The sequence below is a fragment of the Cololabis saira genome, chromosome 10 (genome assembly GCF_033807715.1).
Source record: "Cololabis saira isolate AMF1-May2022 chromosome 10, fColSai1.1, whole genome shotgun sequence".
Classification (NCBI taxonomy): domain Eukaryota; kingdom Metazoa; phylum Chordata; class Actinopteri; order Beloniformes; family Belonidae; genus Cololabis; species Cololabis saira.
In genome coordinates, this window is record NC_084596.1 from 16,754,405 (window position 1) to 16,771,524 (window position 17,120).

A 17,120-nucleotide genomic window follows, 5' to 3' on the forward strand; every position below is an offset into this window, starting at 1 on the left:
CAACCTCTGGCGCTCTGCTCGGTCCTCATCACCCTGTATAGAACTAAATGAATAAATAGACATAAAGACATTGCCCCCCCCCTTTATTGACCAATATTGGTAAGAATTTGCTGAAGAGATGGAGACGATATTTTGGGGCTAGAAATGTATTTATGTATTTTTCTTTTGTTACATTGTCTCTTGGAAAGTCCCAGTTGGACTTGAAGCCCAGGATAAGTGTCTTTATGAAGTGCTGAGCGGCTGCAGACAAATCTGCCACCAAAATAAATAAGAAAATATAAGTAACAACAAAGGTGGCGTCAGCTCCATGTAAAACATTTAGCTGTGCTCGCTGTGTCGTGGTCTTGTTTCAAAGACGGTGGACAAAACATGTTCGGTTTCTGAACGTGAAAGGTTCAGAAACCGAGTCATTTCTAAGCTGAAGCACTGAATGTTGATAGTTTACATTAATAACATAAAAAAGTAATGTTTTTTCAGAAAAGACCAGAACTCTGACCTCAGCAATGAAATCATGTTTCCACATCATTTGGGTCCAATAAAGTTATGAAAACTGGATCCAAACTCTTCATAAAAGTTTATTTATGCGGATATTCCCCTGGGGGAGATGAAGTAAATCCACGCATCACTAAATAATCGGTTTTCTCTGCGTTGTTCAGGAGCCTCGAGGGGACTTAAACACCTCGGAGGCCGGAGGTGAAGCTCCTGCATCAGAGGAGACGGACGACGAGCAGACGAAGGCCTCGGCTGTTCCCCCCGTGGAGGCCGGGGGAGCCGAGTCCTCGGAGGACGAGGAAGAAATGGCTGCAGAGGTACGAAACTGATGTCATTTGTTGATGCTTAAAGGGGACCTATTATGAAAAACACGTTTTTTTCTTTATTTAACTATATATAAAGTGGTCTCCCCTCAGCCTGCCAACTCAGAGAAGGAGGAAAGTAACCAAATTCTGCAGTGTCTGAACAGCCGCCCGGATGAGCCGTCCAGTGTGATGTGGCTTCTACGAGCCAATCAGATTCTGCTGATTTTCATTACGTAACCAAAATGCAAACCACGCCCACAACTATAAAACCGTGTAACTGCATGCGAGCGTCCGAATATCGCGTCGTAACTGCATGCGAGCGTCTATCGCGTCGCACTGCGTGACATCGGACGCTCTCTGTCCATCTCCCTCCAGCAGCTGCCACTTTATTGAGGTTTTTGTAGTGAAATGAGGAGGTATCATAGAGATAACTTCTCATTTCAACTAACTGGATCAGCCTTTCCTCATCCATGACTGTTTCCTACAGCACTTTCAACCGGCTTTCAACGCGAGCGGCAGGAAGAAAATAGAAGCAGGGCGTCCGACAAATGTTCAGCTCAAAACGGCGCGTGGCGTCGTGCTGCGCAGCGCTGCGTCGCTGCGTCGCTGCGGCCAGTTAGGACAGTCCAATAGAAAATAAAGCAATGGAATTGATTTTGTCGCTGACGGTCGCTCGCATCGCATGCAGTTATGACACGGTGTTATTCCGCCAGCCGGAGCTTCCGCCGTTTTTCCGTAGCGTTGTATCGCGTCATTCAGGCAGCCGATCAGCACAGTGCCTCATTATCATAGCCCCGCCCACTCAGAATCCCGCATAGATAATGAGGTTAGAGACTGGGAAGATAAAGACATGGCTCAGAGGCTGAATTTCTAATTTATTTAGCAAAAACAATCAAAAGCTTGTTTTTAAGACATTCAAGGCCTGTTTAAAATAGGGATTAAATGCTATAATAGGTCCCCTTTAAGTGTCGTGTTAGCATGCTGTAGTTCAGTAATGATGAGGGATGTTGAATTATTGATTCCTCCTGCAGAAGTCCAGCCACGCCGAGCCCATCGGCTCAGAAATGACAGCTGAGGAGACCAATGAGAGCCGAGCTCCGCCCTCCGCAGGTACGACTGGCCAATGGACGTTTAGTAACTGGTCGCTCTTTACCTGTGATGCTCGGCGTATTTTCTGCCTCTTTCTCGCTGGGCTGATGAGAATCCCGAGTTCCGGTCTCAGAGGTTTCACGGGGACAAAAACCCGTCCGAGCTGACTCGGTGTGATGGAGAAGATTCATGAGTCCAGATGTGTTTCCTTTAATTTAAATTATATGAACATGCAACTAGATTTTTAAAAAGTGCGGTACCATTCGGTTTACATTTAGTTAAAAATGAAACCTATTTTCATTGTATTTCAGTGTCCACAAAAGGGGAAACATCATCCAAACGTTTCACATTTCAGCAAAACTTCAAGTAACAGCTTTCAGTATTAGATATTTAAAGTTTTAATTGATTAAACATGAATTTAAATCTGTATTAACCGATCCAGATCCTAGATGGCCTCTGTCCTGCATGTTTTAGATGTTTCTCTTCTCCAACACTCCTGATTCAGATGAATCGGCACCACTGAGGTTCAGATACATGTAGAAAACAGAAACCGTCTTAAACACGCAGGGCAGTAATTCTAATATTCAGGGAGGTCGCATGGTTTTTAGAAGAGGGGGTTTGAAAACTGAGCTCTGGATGAGGATCTGAGTCCCTTGTGGTCACTGGAGGAACTGCAGGCTCGGGTACATTTATTTTCTGGGTGAAGCTCCTATTTATACTTATTTATATTATTTATTTATTTATACTTAAAGCTTTCAACACCAACATATTGAAGAATAGATATAAAGCAAAAATGTATGGATTATTATTTTTTCTTTTAGTTGGGCTTAAAAAAAATATACTTTTTATAGGTTAAATACCTTTTTAGTTTTGAACTTTGTAGCTGTGTGAACTTGTGTGACGCTGTGCGTGATGAAGCAGCTCTCTGAGCTTCAGGTGTCGAAGCTCAGCTCGTCAACATGGACTTTTCATTTTCTTTTTTGTTCTTTATGGTCCATTATTTGGAGTCAGTGAACCTTAATCTGTCTACCAATCTTTAAAAGCAGCTTCAGGAGGGAAACATAAGTGAATTGTTTTCTCACAAGGCTCAGTTTCATTTCTACATTTTGTTTTTACACCAGAAATATTTTTATTCTTCTGGAAAAAGAAGAATACACCCCTTCTTTTTTTCTGGCAGCAGTTTGTCTCCAGCTGCTTAAGTGCACGGTGTTTTTAATCATTTAACTTTATTGGAATAAAAGGGAACAGAAATAAAAACTTTTTTTTACTGCCTTGTGGCATTTGGATCGAAGTTTCAAGACTTGTTGCCAAAACCTGAAGAAAAGGCTCCGTTCACCTGAGCAGCTCCTCGGAGCGGTTGGTGACGTTTCCCAGCATTTGTTTACTTTCTTTATTTAGATTTAGTCAAAGAGAAACTATCTGTAAAACAGATTCATCATTTACCAAGATTTGTAGAAGCGATTCATCACTGGTTAAACACGTTGGCAGATATTGCGAGGTGTCAAACACCGACGTGACTAACGACTGCCGGACCTGCTGGAATGTCGCTGCAGCTGCTCTTCCTGCTGCGACACGCCAAAGTGTCTGCCATGAAAAGTCTTGCGTGTTTTCAGTTTTGGGGGAAAAAATAAAAATAAGAGCTCTGAAGCTGCGAGGACAAGTGTGAAATGAGATGGACGGATTCATGAGCAGACTCAAAATAAAAACTGCAGCCAGCTCCTCGGTCATGACACGAGTATAACAGTTAATAGTACTTTTTTATTTTATTTTTTTATAAGCCATGATGTTATAAAGACTCAGTTACATCGGTTTGATGATGTTGATATAAACATTTAGATGAAAGCATCATAGTGCTTTAAATAAAACAAAAAAATCAAAGTTCTTTCATGACAACAGATTATAAAAGACTTGTTTTTGAGTCTTTATATTTGAACAAAACTCAGATTACTCCCCCTCCCTCTCTGCTGTGCTTCAGCTCGTCCTTCAGAAATCTTCCCTGATGTGGGCTAGTAATAGGGGTGTAACAATATATCGTGCCACGAAATTTCGCAATACAAAAACGTCACAATACGTGTCGTGGAGGTGACAAACTGTATCGCAATATTGGGTTATTAATATTAATCTATTGTGTTGACTAGTAACGCGCATCCGACCGCGTGATGACGCCTCGACCCGCGGACCAAAATCTTACTCCGCTCAGAAGAAACTAGTACCGTTTTGGTCCCGATCACGGGACTCTTGGGGGGTTTTGAGCTCTGAACTTTTACTTATGTACGTCTGGTGTAGAGTTAAGCCTTACATTATTAAATTAAACCTTTTTGGGGTCGTGAGTAGGATAAACACGGGGACAACTTCTGCTGAGTTCCAGTGTACTTTAATGTCCGCTCAACAGTGTAGGATTTTAGAACAACACAGAACCTAGTGCCGTATCACTCCGCCCAATCTAAAACAGACTAAGCACTACAGATAAACTGACTAGTGTAATTATAGTCCATGATTTACATCAGAATATAAAGAATATATTTATAAAATAATGAACCCTGAATTACCAAAATAACCTTAACAAAAATAAATCTCCTCTTACATTTATAAGGTGAGCATGAATCAATCTTTTTTATGATATAAAATTGTATGTATTTATTTACTTTTATTTATTTAATTTTAGTTAAATTTCTGGAAAAGAAAAAAGTCAAATCATACATGAGAGAAACTATTCAGTTTGTGGCTAAATATTTGTACTTGTATGAAACTGAAGATGCATAATGCAAACCTGACATTTACTTTTAGTTCAGTTTGTGGAAAATGGTTGGCCTGGCTTTCTCTTTAAAACTAAAACAGTTATAAAGCATTACAAACTGTAACAATAGGGCAAACGCACAGCATTGCTTTGTATTTTGTGTCTTTCAAATAATACCATTTTTTCCAGTCATATGTTCCTCATTCAAGGTTGTTAAAAAAATACTGCTATAATATCGTTATCGTGACCTCAATATCGTGTATCGTACCATATCGTGAGATTAGTGTATCGTTACACCCCTAGCTAGTAACCACGGCAACTGTAGCGGTGGACTGGTCGTTTTCACCCAAGATGCTTATGTTTGTTTTACTTTTTTTTCAGACACTGATTCTGAGAATCCAGAAGATGAGGAGAAGAACGAAGACAAAGAGGTGAGCTCTGAGGTGACTCAAAACTTCAAAAGGTTTTCAGCAGACGGACGTTATGAGCAGCCATGAAGTCTTTGCTAACAGACTTTTTACCGGGTGTGTGTCCTGGTCGTTCAAGTCTCCATCTCTCTCGTTACTCAGAAGACTGAAGGCGGCGACAAAGTGGAGACGGAGATGTCGACCTCCTCCCAGGATCAGACTGGTGACCCCCCTGTCCCTCAAACCGGTAACCACAGTCATGTTTCAGTCCCACGGGAACTTTAGACGCACAAGCCTTAAAACGGAGCGTTGTGCTCTTTCATCGAGGGTAAACTGTCATCGTCTTTGAGCTCCACCTCGTGGGTGGAGTTTCTCCCAACTCTCTCCGAGTCGTGTCACAGCATCTTTCTGGGGTGAAGGTGGAAGTGTGGAGACCTTCTTCACGGTGGACCGTGGACCTGCCGCTTTGTGATGCGTAGTAGGGCTGGGCGATTAATAGGGGTGTAACAATATATCGTGCCACGAAATTTTGTGATACAAAAACGTCACGAAACGTGTCGTGGAGGTGACAAAGTGTATCGCGATATTGGGTTATTAATATTAATCTATTGTGTTGACTAGAAACGCGCATCCGACCACGCGTGACGACCGCGCCTCGACCCACAGACCAAAATCTTACTCCGCTCAGAAGAAACTAGTACCATTTTGCGGTCCCGACCACAGGACTCTTGGGGGTTTTGAGCTCTGAACTTTTAAGTCTGGTGTAGAGTTAAGCCTTACCTTATTAAATTAAACCTTTTTAGTAGGATAAACATGGGACAACTTCTGCGTGAGTTTGCGTGTACTTTAATGTCCCTCAACAGTGTAGGATTTTAGAACATCAACACAGCACCTAGTGCTGTATCACTCCGCCCAATCTAAAACATATTAACAACTACAGATAAACTGACTAGTGTAATTTTAGTCCCTGATTTACAGAATATAAAGAATATATTTATAAAACATTGAACCCTGAATTACCAAAATAACCTTAACAAAAATAAATCTCCTCTTACACTTATAAGGTGAGCATGAATCAATCTGTTTTATGATGTAAAATTGTATGTATTTATTTACATTTATTTATTTATTTAATTTTAGTTTCTGGAAAAGAAAAAAGTCAGATCATACATGAGAGAAACTATTCAGTTTGTGGCTAAATATTTGTACTTGAATGAAACTGAAGATGCATAATGCAAACTTGACATTTACTTTTAGTTCAGTTTGTGGAAAATGGTTGGCCTGGCTTTCTCTTTAAAACTTAAACAGTTATAAAGCATTACAAACTGTAACAATAGGGCAAACGCACAGCATTGTTTTGTATTTTGTGTCTTTCAAATAAAAAACAATTTTTTCCAGTCATATGTTCCTCATTCAAGGTTGTTAAAAAAATACTGCTATAATATCGTATCGTTATCGTGACCTCAATATCGTGTATCGTACCGTATCGTGAGATTAGTGTATCGTTACACCCCTAGCGATTAATTGGGCAGTTTTACCTCAATAATGTTAAATGTACAATAACTCTTAGCCAGCAACAATAATCATCTATTTCCAGGTCGTCTGACTGGTCGGTAACCCCAGACAGCTGCTCTGAGCTGAGAGCTCAGAGCAGCATCGTGCCGTGACTCGTTTGTAAGATGGACTGTTGGAGTTACTGTGTGCTGAAGTTAATTTCTCAGCATGAGAAATGCCGTGTGTGGCGTGAGAGCGTGTGAACCTATTGAAATATGCGAGTCTCACACTAGGCAGCCCTGCTAATTCAGCCGTTTCTTCCTTTGAACCATCATCCATTTTCTTGGGTTTCCTTTCTCGTTCAGACTGGATGGGTGGAGTCACGTGATTACAGACACCGTCTTTAAGGGGAATGAAAGTAGCCTATCAGCACACAGTCAAAACAGACTAAAATACGTTTTTCTTTTTTTAATCAAAACACCAAATTTACTAACAGGAAAAAATTGACGTCAGTCATCGCAGTGAATGTCGGTAACGGTAAATGTTGGGTTTATCGCCCAGGCCTGTTGCATAAACTCGTGAACAGAAAGGTTTTCCAGTCCTAGTCTTACTGTTCCTCGCCAGTTCTTCTTCACCTCATTTAAGATTTCACGTCGTGTCTTTGGAGCCGTCCTGGCCGAGAGGTTTCTCCTGGGAGAGCAGCCACGGTCCTAAACCGTCTCCATTTATAGTTTAACTGTGCGCTGATGGATGCTCAAACATTTCCTCTCCGTCTCGCTCCATCTTTCTGCAGATCGACTGCTCTTCATCGTCCGTCTTCAGGAGTCTCAGCTAACTAGTCTCACTAACTAATTACTTTCTCCACCACCACTCCATAGCAAGTGGAAACCATTTACCGTTTAGATCCATCTGTCAACTTCCACTATTAAATTTCCATCAACTCTCATGTGTGAGGGTCCAGTAAGGGTCCGGGGTCCTGCTGAGGAAACTCACTTCAGCTGCTTGAGCCAGTGATCTTGTTCCTTAATCACAGCGTGCCGGTGAACAGGAAGCTCTTTATTTGAGCTCTTATTCCCATCAGACCTGGGTTTGTTTCATATGTGATAAAATCTAAATACGTATCAGATGTTTTCCAAAGTGACTTCAGTCTTTGGCGTCATTGTTCAGTGATAAAGGTTTCACTTGCTGCGCTGATGTGATGTTTCTGGATGAGATCTGCTCCAGTAAAGCGGGTCATGCCACAGTCGTCCTCTCTTAGCTCTGGCTGCTCATCCACACACGTCTGTGCAGATATTGAACCTCTTTTTTCCTTCAGGGTTCTTTTCTTCATAATTTGTCCACTTCCCCTGCCCTGAATCTCAAGAAAGTAGTGTTTACATCCGTACACCTGACGTACTGTGTTTGACGTCACATCCAAACAAGCCTGTTTACAACCAAGTCTGGTATAAACTAAATGTGAACAACAATAATTAAAGACCTGCAGCATGAACGCCGGGCAGCACCTCGCTGCCGACCCAGAGCCGACGCTTCAGCTGTGGTCTTTATTCTCTCAGCTTTTCATGGGTTGAAATTAGGGCTGGGGATCGGTTAAAATATCAAGAATCGATTCCGATTCTTAAGATTCAGAATCGATTATCACACTTTGATTCGATCCGATATTGATTTGGGTTACTGTTAATAAAACTGTTTTTTCAGCTGTTGCATGAATTATATGACTGTAGTTATGCAACATATTACTACTAGTATTATATTGAAATTCAACAGCAAGTATTGCAGCTAATGATGCTGTAAGGACCAATCAGCTCCCAGAATGTTGATAGAACTGCTTTAAGAAACATCGTGTGGGTCAGAATTACCAAACAGATCCAGGGCAGCAAACAGAGACGGATGAAATCGCTTTTATTTTTTCCCCATTTATGATTTATGCAAATGTAACCCCAAGACGGTATATAAAGCAAAGAAATATAGACAATTTATGCAATTATAACTGAAAACTTTAATGTTTTCATACCTTTAAACATATTTAAAGGCAAAAACATGGCACCAGTTATTCTCGTGTCCAACAAAATATTCCTTTTTTGGGCATAAACAAAAAAACAAAAGTTTTAATGTAATGATGAAAAAAAACAACCTTTTTTTAAAAAAAAAAATCAATCTTTAGACATATGAATCGATTTTTAGGAATTAAGATGAGAATGGATTTAAAATCGGAGAATCGATCTTTTCAACACAGGCCTAGTTGAAATTGTCTCAGAGCAGCCTCCTCTGGGCAGCGGTTACTCGTCCTTCAGACCCTTTTGAGATCATGAAAGTATTGAAAACAACTCTTTTAATGAGATGATTGAACAGAGATGCTCCAAGAGTTTGTTTGAGTCAACAACTCCACTGCGTGTAGCCACGATCTGAAATCCTCCACCATGTATGTGTTGCAGAGAGAGAGGAAGAGCCGGACATCATCACCAACATCCAGGCCGACGACGGCGAAGCAGCCGAGCAGCAAAGCCGCCAGCCGCCTCCCGACGAGCCCGCCGAGTCCTCCGGAGACTCCAGAACTCCCAAGAAAAAGAAAAAGAAGAACAAAAAGGATGCCGAGACGCCCACAGAGGAAACGCTGACCACAGAAACGCCCGGAGCTGATGCCTCCACTGAAGACGCTCTCAGTGACGCTCCTCCCTCCGCCAAGTCTGCCAAAAAGAAAAAGAGAGACAGAAAGAGACACGATGAGGTGATAGTGGCAGAGGAAGAAGATGGTCAGAAGAAAGAGGAGGAGGAAGCACAAGAGGTGGTGGAGGAAGAGGTGTCTCAGGTAGCTACGCCAGAGAAGAAGAAGAAGGCTAAGAAAAGGAAAAGGGAGAGAGACGAGGAGGAAGAGAAGGCGGACGAAACTCCAGCCACGCCACCAGAAACTAAAATTAAAAATAAAAAGAAGAAGGTTAAAGATGTGGTTGAGGAGGAGGAGGAGAAGACTGAGACGGGAGGAGTGGAAGAGGTGATGGAGGAGAAAAAGAAGAAGAGGAAAAGGAGGAAAAAGGAAAAATTGCAGTCTGAGAAGTCGCCAGCAGAGGGCGACAAAGACGCAGCGGCGACAGCAGAGGACCCGGCCGGTGAGTTTCACAACAAAACATCCAAAAAGTCAGGATTTGGTTTCATGTAGCTCCTTTTGTTGTCTGATGTATCATGAATGAAGGGATGATGTATGTTTTGTGTACCAGCAGCTGTAGATGGTGAATCCTCTCTTCTCCTCTCGGCCAAAAAGAAGAACCGTCTCAGGAAGAAACTCAGCTGCAAAAAGAGGTTTAGACTCAAAAGGAAAGACGGACTCATGAGGAAGACGAAGAAAAATAACCTCCAGGCACCGGAGGAGCCAAAAAAGAAAAAAAAGTCAGTACAGTTTTGTTTCCCTCCTTTTTTTTTATAACTTTTTACTTTCCTTAAACGACAGAGCTGAAACCAAAATAGATTGATATGATAAACATCGCTGGGGTCAACAGGTCCTTCTTTACAAATCTTAGATGGGAATATTCATTTGTCAATGTAAAGCCCGACAGGACAGAAATAATCAACTGTTTAGTTGATAAGAGGTAATAATAAATCAACTGATTCTAGTTTTGTAACCTTTATAAGGCTGAAACTAACAGAGGATTACATTGAAAGAGCCCCGGTTAAGCCTGATTTATTAAACCAACGCAGAGCCTACGCTGTTGCCGTGACGACGTCGTGAACCCTTCAGACTTCTCCGTCACTCCATTTCGCCGCGGTGCAGTACCTCCCGCGAGCTCTAGTTGATACTTTGTTTAGCTTCCGGCTTTTCCGGTCACAGTGAATCAAAGAGATAAGGACAACTACTGTGCAAAAAAACAAAACAACCCAAAAAAAATTTAAAATCACACACACAAAAGACACAAAAGAGCGCTGAAAGTTCACTACTGCTTCACGAACCGGAAATGCGTTGCTACCAAGCAAACCAATCACAGCCCTCTCGGTCTGCGTCGCCTCTACGTGTAGTTACATTTTTTGGGAGCTGCACGTCAGGCTACGGCGTGGGCTACGGAGAGACTCCCGCCTAGCCGCGTATCCTATGGCGTAGGCTCTGCGTTGATTTAACGCAAAACCCTAATTCAGCCTTTAGACGTTGACTTCCACCTGCAGCAACATCACGCCGAGTACCTGTACACAATTAGACGTACAATAATGAACGGTTTAAAACTCTCTCTCCATCTCACTGAGCTCAGATGATGAAGCACAAACCTGGATTGAGCAAAGTTGCAGCTTTTCCTTCATATATTCTTTAGTAAAAGAACTGAAATAAACAGACTAAGACCAGAATCTGATTTTAGAGATTCAGATCCCAGTGCGATGGCTCCACATTGAGTTGCTCTTTTTGTTTCTTTTAGACGCTAAAACGGTTTATTTGGAATTTTTTCCATCAGATGGAGGAGTAATGTGACCTGGCAGACCTTTTTTAAAATGAACTCGAGCCAACGTGACTCATTTCTGTTGAACAACCTCTGGTTTATGTTTCACAACGTTGTGTGATTTAAGACGGCTGCTGTATCAGATAGACGCGTTGTTTTTGATATAGTTTTCCAAACAAATAAAAATTGAAAACTATTGATAGAAAATGAAAATAACCAAAAGAATTAAAGAAAAACAACTTAAAGTATGTATAAATTAATTTCACCACTTTTTTATGCAAAGACGCTTTAAATTGTTTGAAGCTGATTGAAATGTATTTTTTCCAGACAAAAACAAATCCAGGATGGAACGGAGGAGAAGCTGCGACCGAAGCCCAACAAAAGACCTCCAGCTGACGGCTTAGCAGAAGATGAAACACCAAAACGGAAGAAGAAGAAGAAGAACTCGGAGCAGGAAGAGAACTCGTCAAAGGAAAACCAGCCTCCCAAGACCAAGAAGAGCAGCGGGGTGATCAACCTGAGCGCCGCGCTTCCCGAGGCCGACTCGTCCACGCCTTCAGAGAAAAAGAAGAAGAAGAAAAAGAAAGCGGTTAAAGACGAAGCGATGGAGGAGAATGCAGCTCCCGTCATTGTGAACCAACTTCTACCAGCCAAGAAAACGAGTGAGTTCCTTTAACGATAATCTCGTTCAGCTCGTCTCGACTGTCGCAGAACTTTTTGTATTTGACGCTCAGGTTTTATAACTGTTTGTCGACAGAGAAAAACAGATTAAAGGACACGCTGGAAGAGACGGACCCTGCTGCAGAGGAACACGCTCCAGTGGTTGTTGTAAGAAACACCTGAATACACTTCGATGTTTGATTCCTGCACGGCTCTGAGTTGTAGCTGCAGTTAGAGTAATCGAGTACACGACAGCAGAGGCTTTCTAAGTGATGTGGTTGATTTAATTTCAGGCTCACTGCTACTTTGACTGTTCAGAGGCTTTTGAGCAACGTTACAGACTTTTCACTGTTGAATGTCGCAAGTATTGTCACTCGTGTAATTATGAACGAGCAGCACAAAAAACAGCTTTTTGATCACGTTCTCTGCTTTTATCAGAAACTGTTGTACGTTTTTGGGAGGGTTTAAGTGTTTTGATTTATGTTATTTAAACATATGTAAAGCTTGGCATTTTTTCAAATTACTAACTACAATAACATCTACCTATATTTCCAGAAAAAGAAGAAGTCTTCCAAAAAGAAGATTAATTGATTTCATCCAGGTAAGCTGCAATTTAAAAATATAAAAAAATAGTAGACGTTTTTTGCACAATCTGCAAACTTGTGACGCTTTGAATCTGAATGTCATACATGTAAATCAAAGAGCATCTTCACAATAACACACACACGCGAGTCTGTCGGCCAATCACAATGAGGTCATCGTTTAGGCAGGTTTCACGCTGCGTAACATTACTAACACCAGACTTCAATGGACGCCAGTGTTAGGTTAGAGGTAAGTCTAACGGGGCTAAAGCTGCGCTGCACTGGAGGGAACAGTGGGAACAGCCTACACATATAGCGTACACATCTTCAGTTTTCTATTTCACCATAAATCACACTTTGGGACGCCTTCTTTATATTTTAGTGTTATTTCCGCGTAGTTAAGAGTGAGTTTGATGCTCCTTAACAAGTTTGGTCCGCGGATCAACATCAACCCTCAGCGAGCCCTTGCTCCTGGTGAACCATAAATCAGCGAAGACTGATCTATGGTTCCGCGTCACACCAACGCAGAACCGACGGCGTAGGGTACGCGGCGACGCACACCGTACTGCGACCCTACGCCGTCGGCTACGCCGTTGATTTAACGCGTAACCATAATTCAGAAGCTGCAGTCTGTCTGCGCTGATCACTGACACAGGGTCGGAGCGGATTTGGTCATGATGTTTAACCTGTGTTTTGTGATTTAATAAGCACGGTTTTTAATTATTTTTCGTTGGATCAATGTAGCAAATAAAATAGTTCGGACCATCCAGCTCCTCAACATCAGATACGTGTTTCACATGAGCAGTTCAGGTAAAAACGGCAGTCAAATCAGCAAAAATGTAATTTTGTTGGATGAAATATATTAATTCCTGATAAAATAAGTTTGTTAGTGCACAGCTCTGCTCCTGTACGCATGTGAATGAGTGTACGTTTGTGAGTATATGAAAGTTCAATCTGCATTGAGGCTTCTCGCTTCGGGAATCCCGGTCTGTGATTGGACGCTGCCTTGGCGTTGCTCATTTGCATGAAGTTCAGTTTGCATGAAGTTCAGTTTTCAACTTCAAATTGAGGCGCTGCTCCGGCCGCCCGCGCTGGTCCCGCCGCTCCTCGACGCGCATTTTCATAGACAGTAAATGGCAGCCGGCTGCCTATGACGCCCGTGACGCTTTCAGTGTGCACGCAGGGTAACAATATAATTATGCTTTCTAATTCAACGTTAAGTAGCTGAGTAAGTTTAGAAACCTCTTACTTGCCTATGTTGCATTCCACCAAAGATGCGTTATTGTGAAGATGCTGGAATGAAGCAACTTTCCTGCTCGTCCAGACTCTGCAGAGACTGTTCACAGCTCATCTGTCGTCAAGTTTTTGTTTTTTCATAAATGGTTTCTACAATTAACATTTAACTCACACATGACGTGCACGAGTCATAGTTCACACTTAGATGATCAGACTGTAGCGGTGGTTAACTTGAGGTTTTCTCTTCTTCCCAGATGTCAAGCTGAGGATGATCACATCCCGAATCTGAAAGCCCAAGAGAAAGTCAGTGCCTTTTTTCCATTATTCTGGAACAAGAGGATTTCTGGGCGATCGTCAGTGTTTCACTCATTTACTGTCTTTGTTTTAAAACTGTGAATATGACACAGCGCAGCGGCCGCTTGTCCAAACTGATTCAGTGTTGCTAAACCAGCTCATTTTTGTGGTGACATGTTGTTCAGTTTTCCATTTTGATGCTCCACCCCTTCAAGATATTCTTTTGAGTATTACTCTAACAAATATGCAAATTAAAGCCACTCTTCATAGCAATACCACATGAACTATTGGGCGGTATGCTGCCCCCACGTGGTCAGAAGTGGTATTGCTTTGTAGAGCGGATTTAAGGACTAAACTACAATTATGATTTTAATCTAAAAAAAAAAAAAAAAAAAATCTCAGAAAGCCAAAGATTTCCAGCTTCTTGTGATAAAATGAAGCACAGAAGTTAAAGCAGGGTAAGAAGATTGATAGAAATGAGCTTTAAGGGAGCAAACAGAGTTTGAGCTTTCAGGTCAGTGTTGATATTTACACGTTGTTGAATTTACTCGTAACCTTTTTTTCTTCCGTTTCACTTCGAGGTAGTTTAGGGACGTAGTCTTCCTGATGTTTACTGTGACTTTCCAAGCTGTGAAGTTGTCTGTTTTCTGTTCACCGCTAATTTTATTAACTATGCATCCTGATGAAGTCCTGTCGGTGGAACGACTCTGGATGTTTTTGAAACTGCGTACGATACTACAAATATGTATTGATTACCGGTAGCTCGTGATGCTCTTACAGAATATTTCTGACCAGTCTACACTCCCCATCCTGAAGTCTCATGACGGGTTTCCTTTGACTGTTACATACAGGATCGTCTGTGCCATTACGCAGTTTCAGAAATGGCCTTCGACTTCAACACGTTTAGCGACAGTCAGACACAGGAAATGTTTCAGATTAGAGATTGTGGTGTTTTCTTTTCTTACTGTGACAGTCTGAAGTAATTAAACCTGCAGTATTTTAACTTTGTTTTGATCCTGAATCAAAGTTTAGTCGATAGTTTAAACTCCTGTTCCTTTAAGGACGGAGAAATAAACCTCTCGTCCCCAGCCGTACATTTGCAGATCAGCATGTTGCAGGCGTTTTCTAAATTTAGCTGAATTATTTACTTAACTTTTGGGCCTATATGAATTAATATTACTTAATTGATCCCCATGGGGATCAACAGGATATCACAACTGCACAGATACAAATATTAAATATTGCCTTAAATCCAACCATTTGCACGGAAGAGTTTAAAGCGTTTTTACTCACCAGTTGCATCATCTCTCTCCTGCACCTGCAGGAAGGAGGTCATTGTTTAAACCTGGATTCACATCATTTTGGTTCTTCACATTTGCCGTTAGCTGCTAGTACATTAGCTACACATTTCCAAAAATAGAGTAGACACATTTAGTTATTAATTATTAAGGCTGTTACTACACTTACTGAAATATGAAGTATTAACTGAATAAATGGCTCCTAAACTGACATTAGCATAAATTTACCCAAAAAGACAAACTCTCAGTAAGGGGAACTGTGCCTTGCAGGGTCCGTTTACTTTGCGTCTCCAGTCTTTGGTGAATGTTTTATTTCTAGGTAAAGCAGCAAGCAGAGTCTGATTACTGCATTGATCCATAAATGTTACAGGAGACAATGTTTTCACCGTTTACTCCTTCGTCATTAAAACTGTCCAGGATGTTCCAACAGATCCTCTGATTGACAGCTTTTGACCCGAATCAAAAGTGTCACATGACCTCAGAGTTGGGGACCACTGCAGGTTAACTGTTATGCAAACTGTAAAGACTATTGTTGCTAAAAATGGTTTTGGGAGTTTTTTTTCCTGTCTCGTCTAATTTCTGAACGTCTGAACTGTTCCTCTTTCTTCCATTAAAAGAATATTTTCAAAACTGACTCCAGTTTTTTTTTTTTACAGGTTCAGAGCAAGTTGACATGCAGACAGTTTGATAGTTGGTAACAGTTGTTAAAGCAGGAACGATGGGGGCTTCTGCATAAACCTCTTTTTGAACTGTATCATGATTGGGTTAAAAAAAAAAACAAACTCAAAACTAGTATGTTGAAGAAGCAAAGTTTCTCAGGAGTAAAAATGGACACATGTCCAGCAGGATTTATAACTTATATTGCATCATCTCAACTTTATAAATAGAAAAAAAATCTCCAGGAACTTTTCATTAACCTCCTAAGAGATGGACAATAAAAGTGTGATGTCCACATTTGTGTACGCCAGGTCTTAGACATCTGTTTTCTGTGTCCTGGGTCGTTAAGTTCCTGCTCACGTGCACATCGGGTCGTCCCTGCTTGCGCTTTAGATTTAGATTACATGCAGATTTGAGTCACTGGAAAAAAAAAAAAAACACTGAAAGGCCTGTGTGTTCTGTACAGAACGCCAAGATCCATTAAAGTGCAAATCTGTTTAATTTAACATTCATTTTCCTCTCTGAGGCAAAAGAGAAATTATCTGTGTGAGTGATTTTTCCGTGTGGAAATGTGATTATGTGTGATTACAGGAAGAAAAAAAGGAATCTGCTGCCACAGAGAGGGGGAGGGGGGGTGCTTTACAGCTCCAGCTCGAATCAGAACTAAAACAACATTTAGAAAGCCATTTCTTTGTCATTTGTGGGAGCACATCCTGCGGTGAAAGCAGGAAACTGTAATCGGCAGGTAATCAAATGTGCTTCCATAATGAACCTTGCACAGTAAAGCACAAGCGTACTGTACGCCTTCTGACAGGTTTTTCTGCAAATTGCAGCCGATCTGCTGCTATTTTCTGCAGTAAGTTGCTGAGAGAGCAACAATTTGCACAGAAAAACACATTATCTGAATTTAAGAAGGAGCCTGATGGCATTTTTTTTTTTCTTACCTGAATTGAGGCCAAAGCAGCAGCTCCAGGAGGAGCTGAAGGACATTACAGAGCTCATGCTGGTCAGGTACTTGTGCAGGTGTCAGGGGTCCATGGGAGGATTAACTCGCTTCAGCTCCGGCATCGTCGTTTCTATAGCAGAGCCCCCTGTACAGAGGACACACGTGGTTAGAGGGCAACAGGCTGCTGAGTAAAAGGTTAAATGGGGGAGAGTCGGCAGATTTTCAGAATGATTCTGAAGAAATATGAATTGGCATAAGCAAACCCACCATAGCTAAAATTACTAACTTCTGGTTAGCAAACTAAGGTGGGCGTGTTCCAGATGTTTTCCAAGTGTGATCGTTACGCCCATTTGCAACATTAAACTGCTTAACGTGCTTTCAAATAAAAAAAAGAGACTTCAAAATCACTTAAGAATTTCTGGATAAGGTTGCTTTCGTCAACGAAAATTATGACTAAATATCATCGTCAACTGACCTTTATCACCTGAGGAAAACGAGACGAGACGCAA

At 41.4% G+C, this 17,120-nt stretch overlaps 1 protein-coding gene across 5 annotated transcripts in view; it reads left to right on the top strand.

The window, feature by feature from the left end:
* LOC133452489 (enolase-phosphatase E1-like) overlaps positions 1–15,620 on the top strand; it is a 31,003-nt gene extending 15,383 nt beyond the window's left edge. Inside the window, exons 6-15 of one of the 5 annotated variants that reach the window (XM_061731834.1) lie at positions 657–809; positions 1,829–1,907; positions 5,005–5,066; positions 5,193–5,277; positions 8,957–9,628; positions 9,737–9,905; positions 11,267–11,601; positions 11,697–11,767; positions 12,155–12,200; positions 13,671–15,620. In XM_061731834.1, coding sequence (XP_061587818.1) covers positions 657–809; positions 1,829–1,907; positions 5,005–5,066; positions 5,193–5,277; positions 8,957–9,628; positions 9,737–9,905; positions 11,267–11,601; positions 11,697–11,767; positions 12,155–12,190 — 1,662 coding nt within the window. In that variant the 3' untranslated portion in view covers positions 12,191–12,200; positions 13,671–15,620. The remainder of the gene's footprint in view (positions 1–656; positions 810–1,828; positions 1,908–5,004; positions 5,067–5,192; positions 5,278–8,956; positions 9,629–9,736; positions 9,906–11,266; positions 11,602–11,696; positions 11,768–12,154; positions 12,201–13,670) is intronic. The other 4 variants (XM_061731836.1, XM_061731837.1, XM_061731838.1 and 1 more) reach the window with 4 other exon arrangements.
* Positions 15,621–17,120: the final 1,500 nt, after the last annotated feature.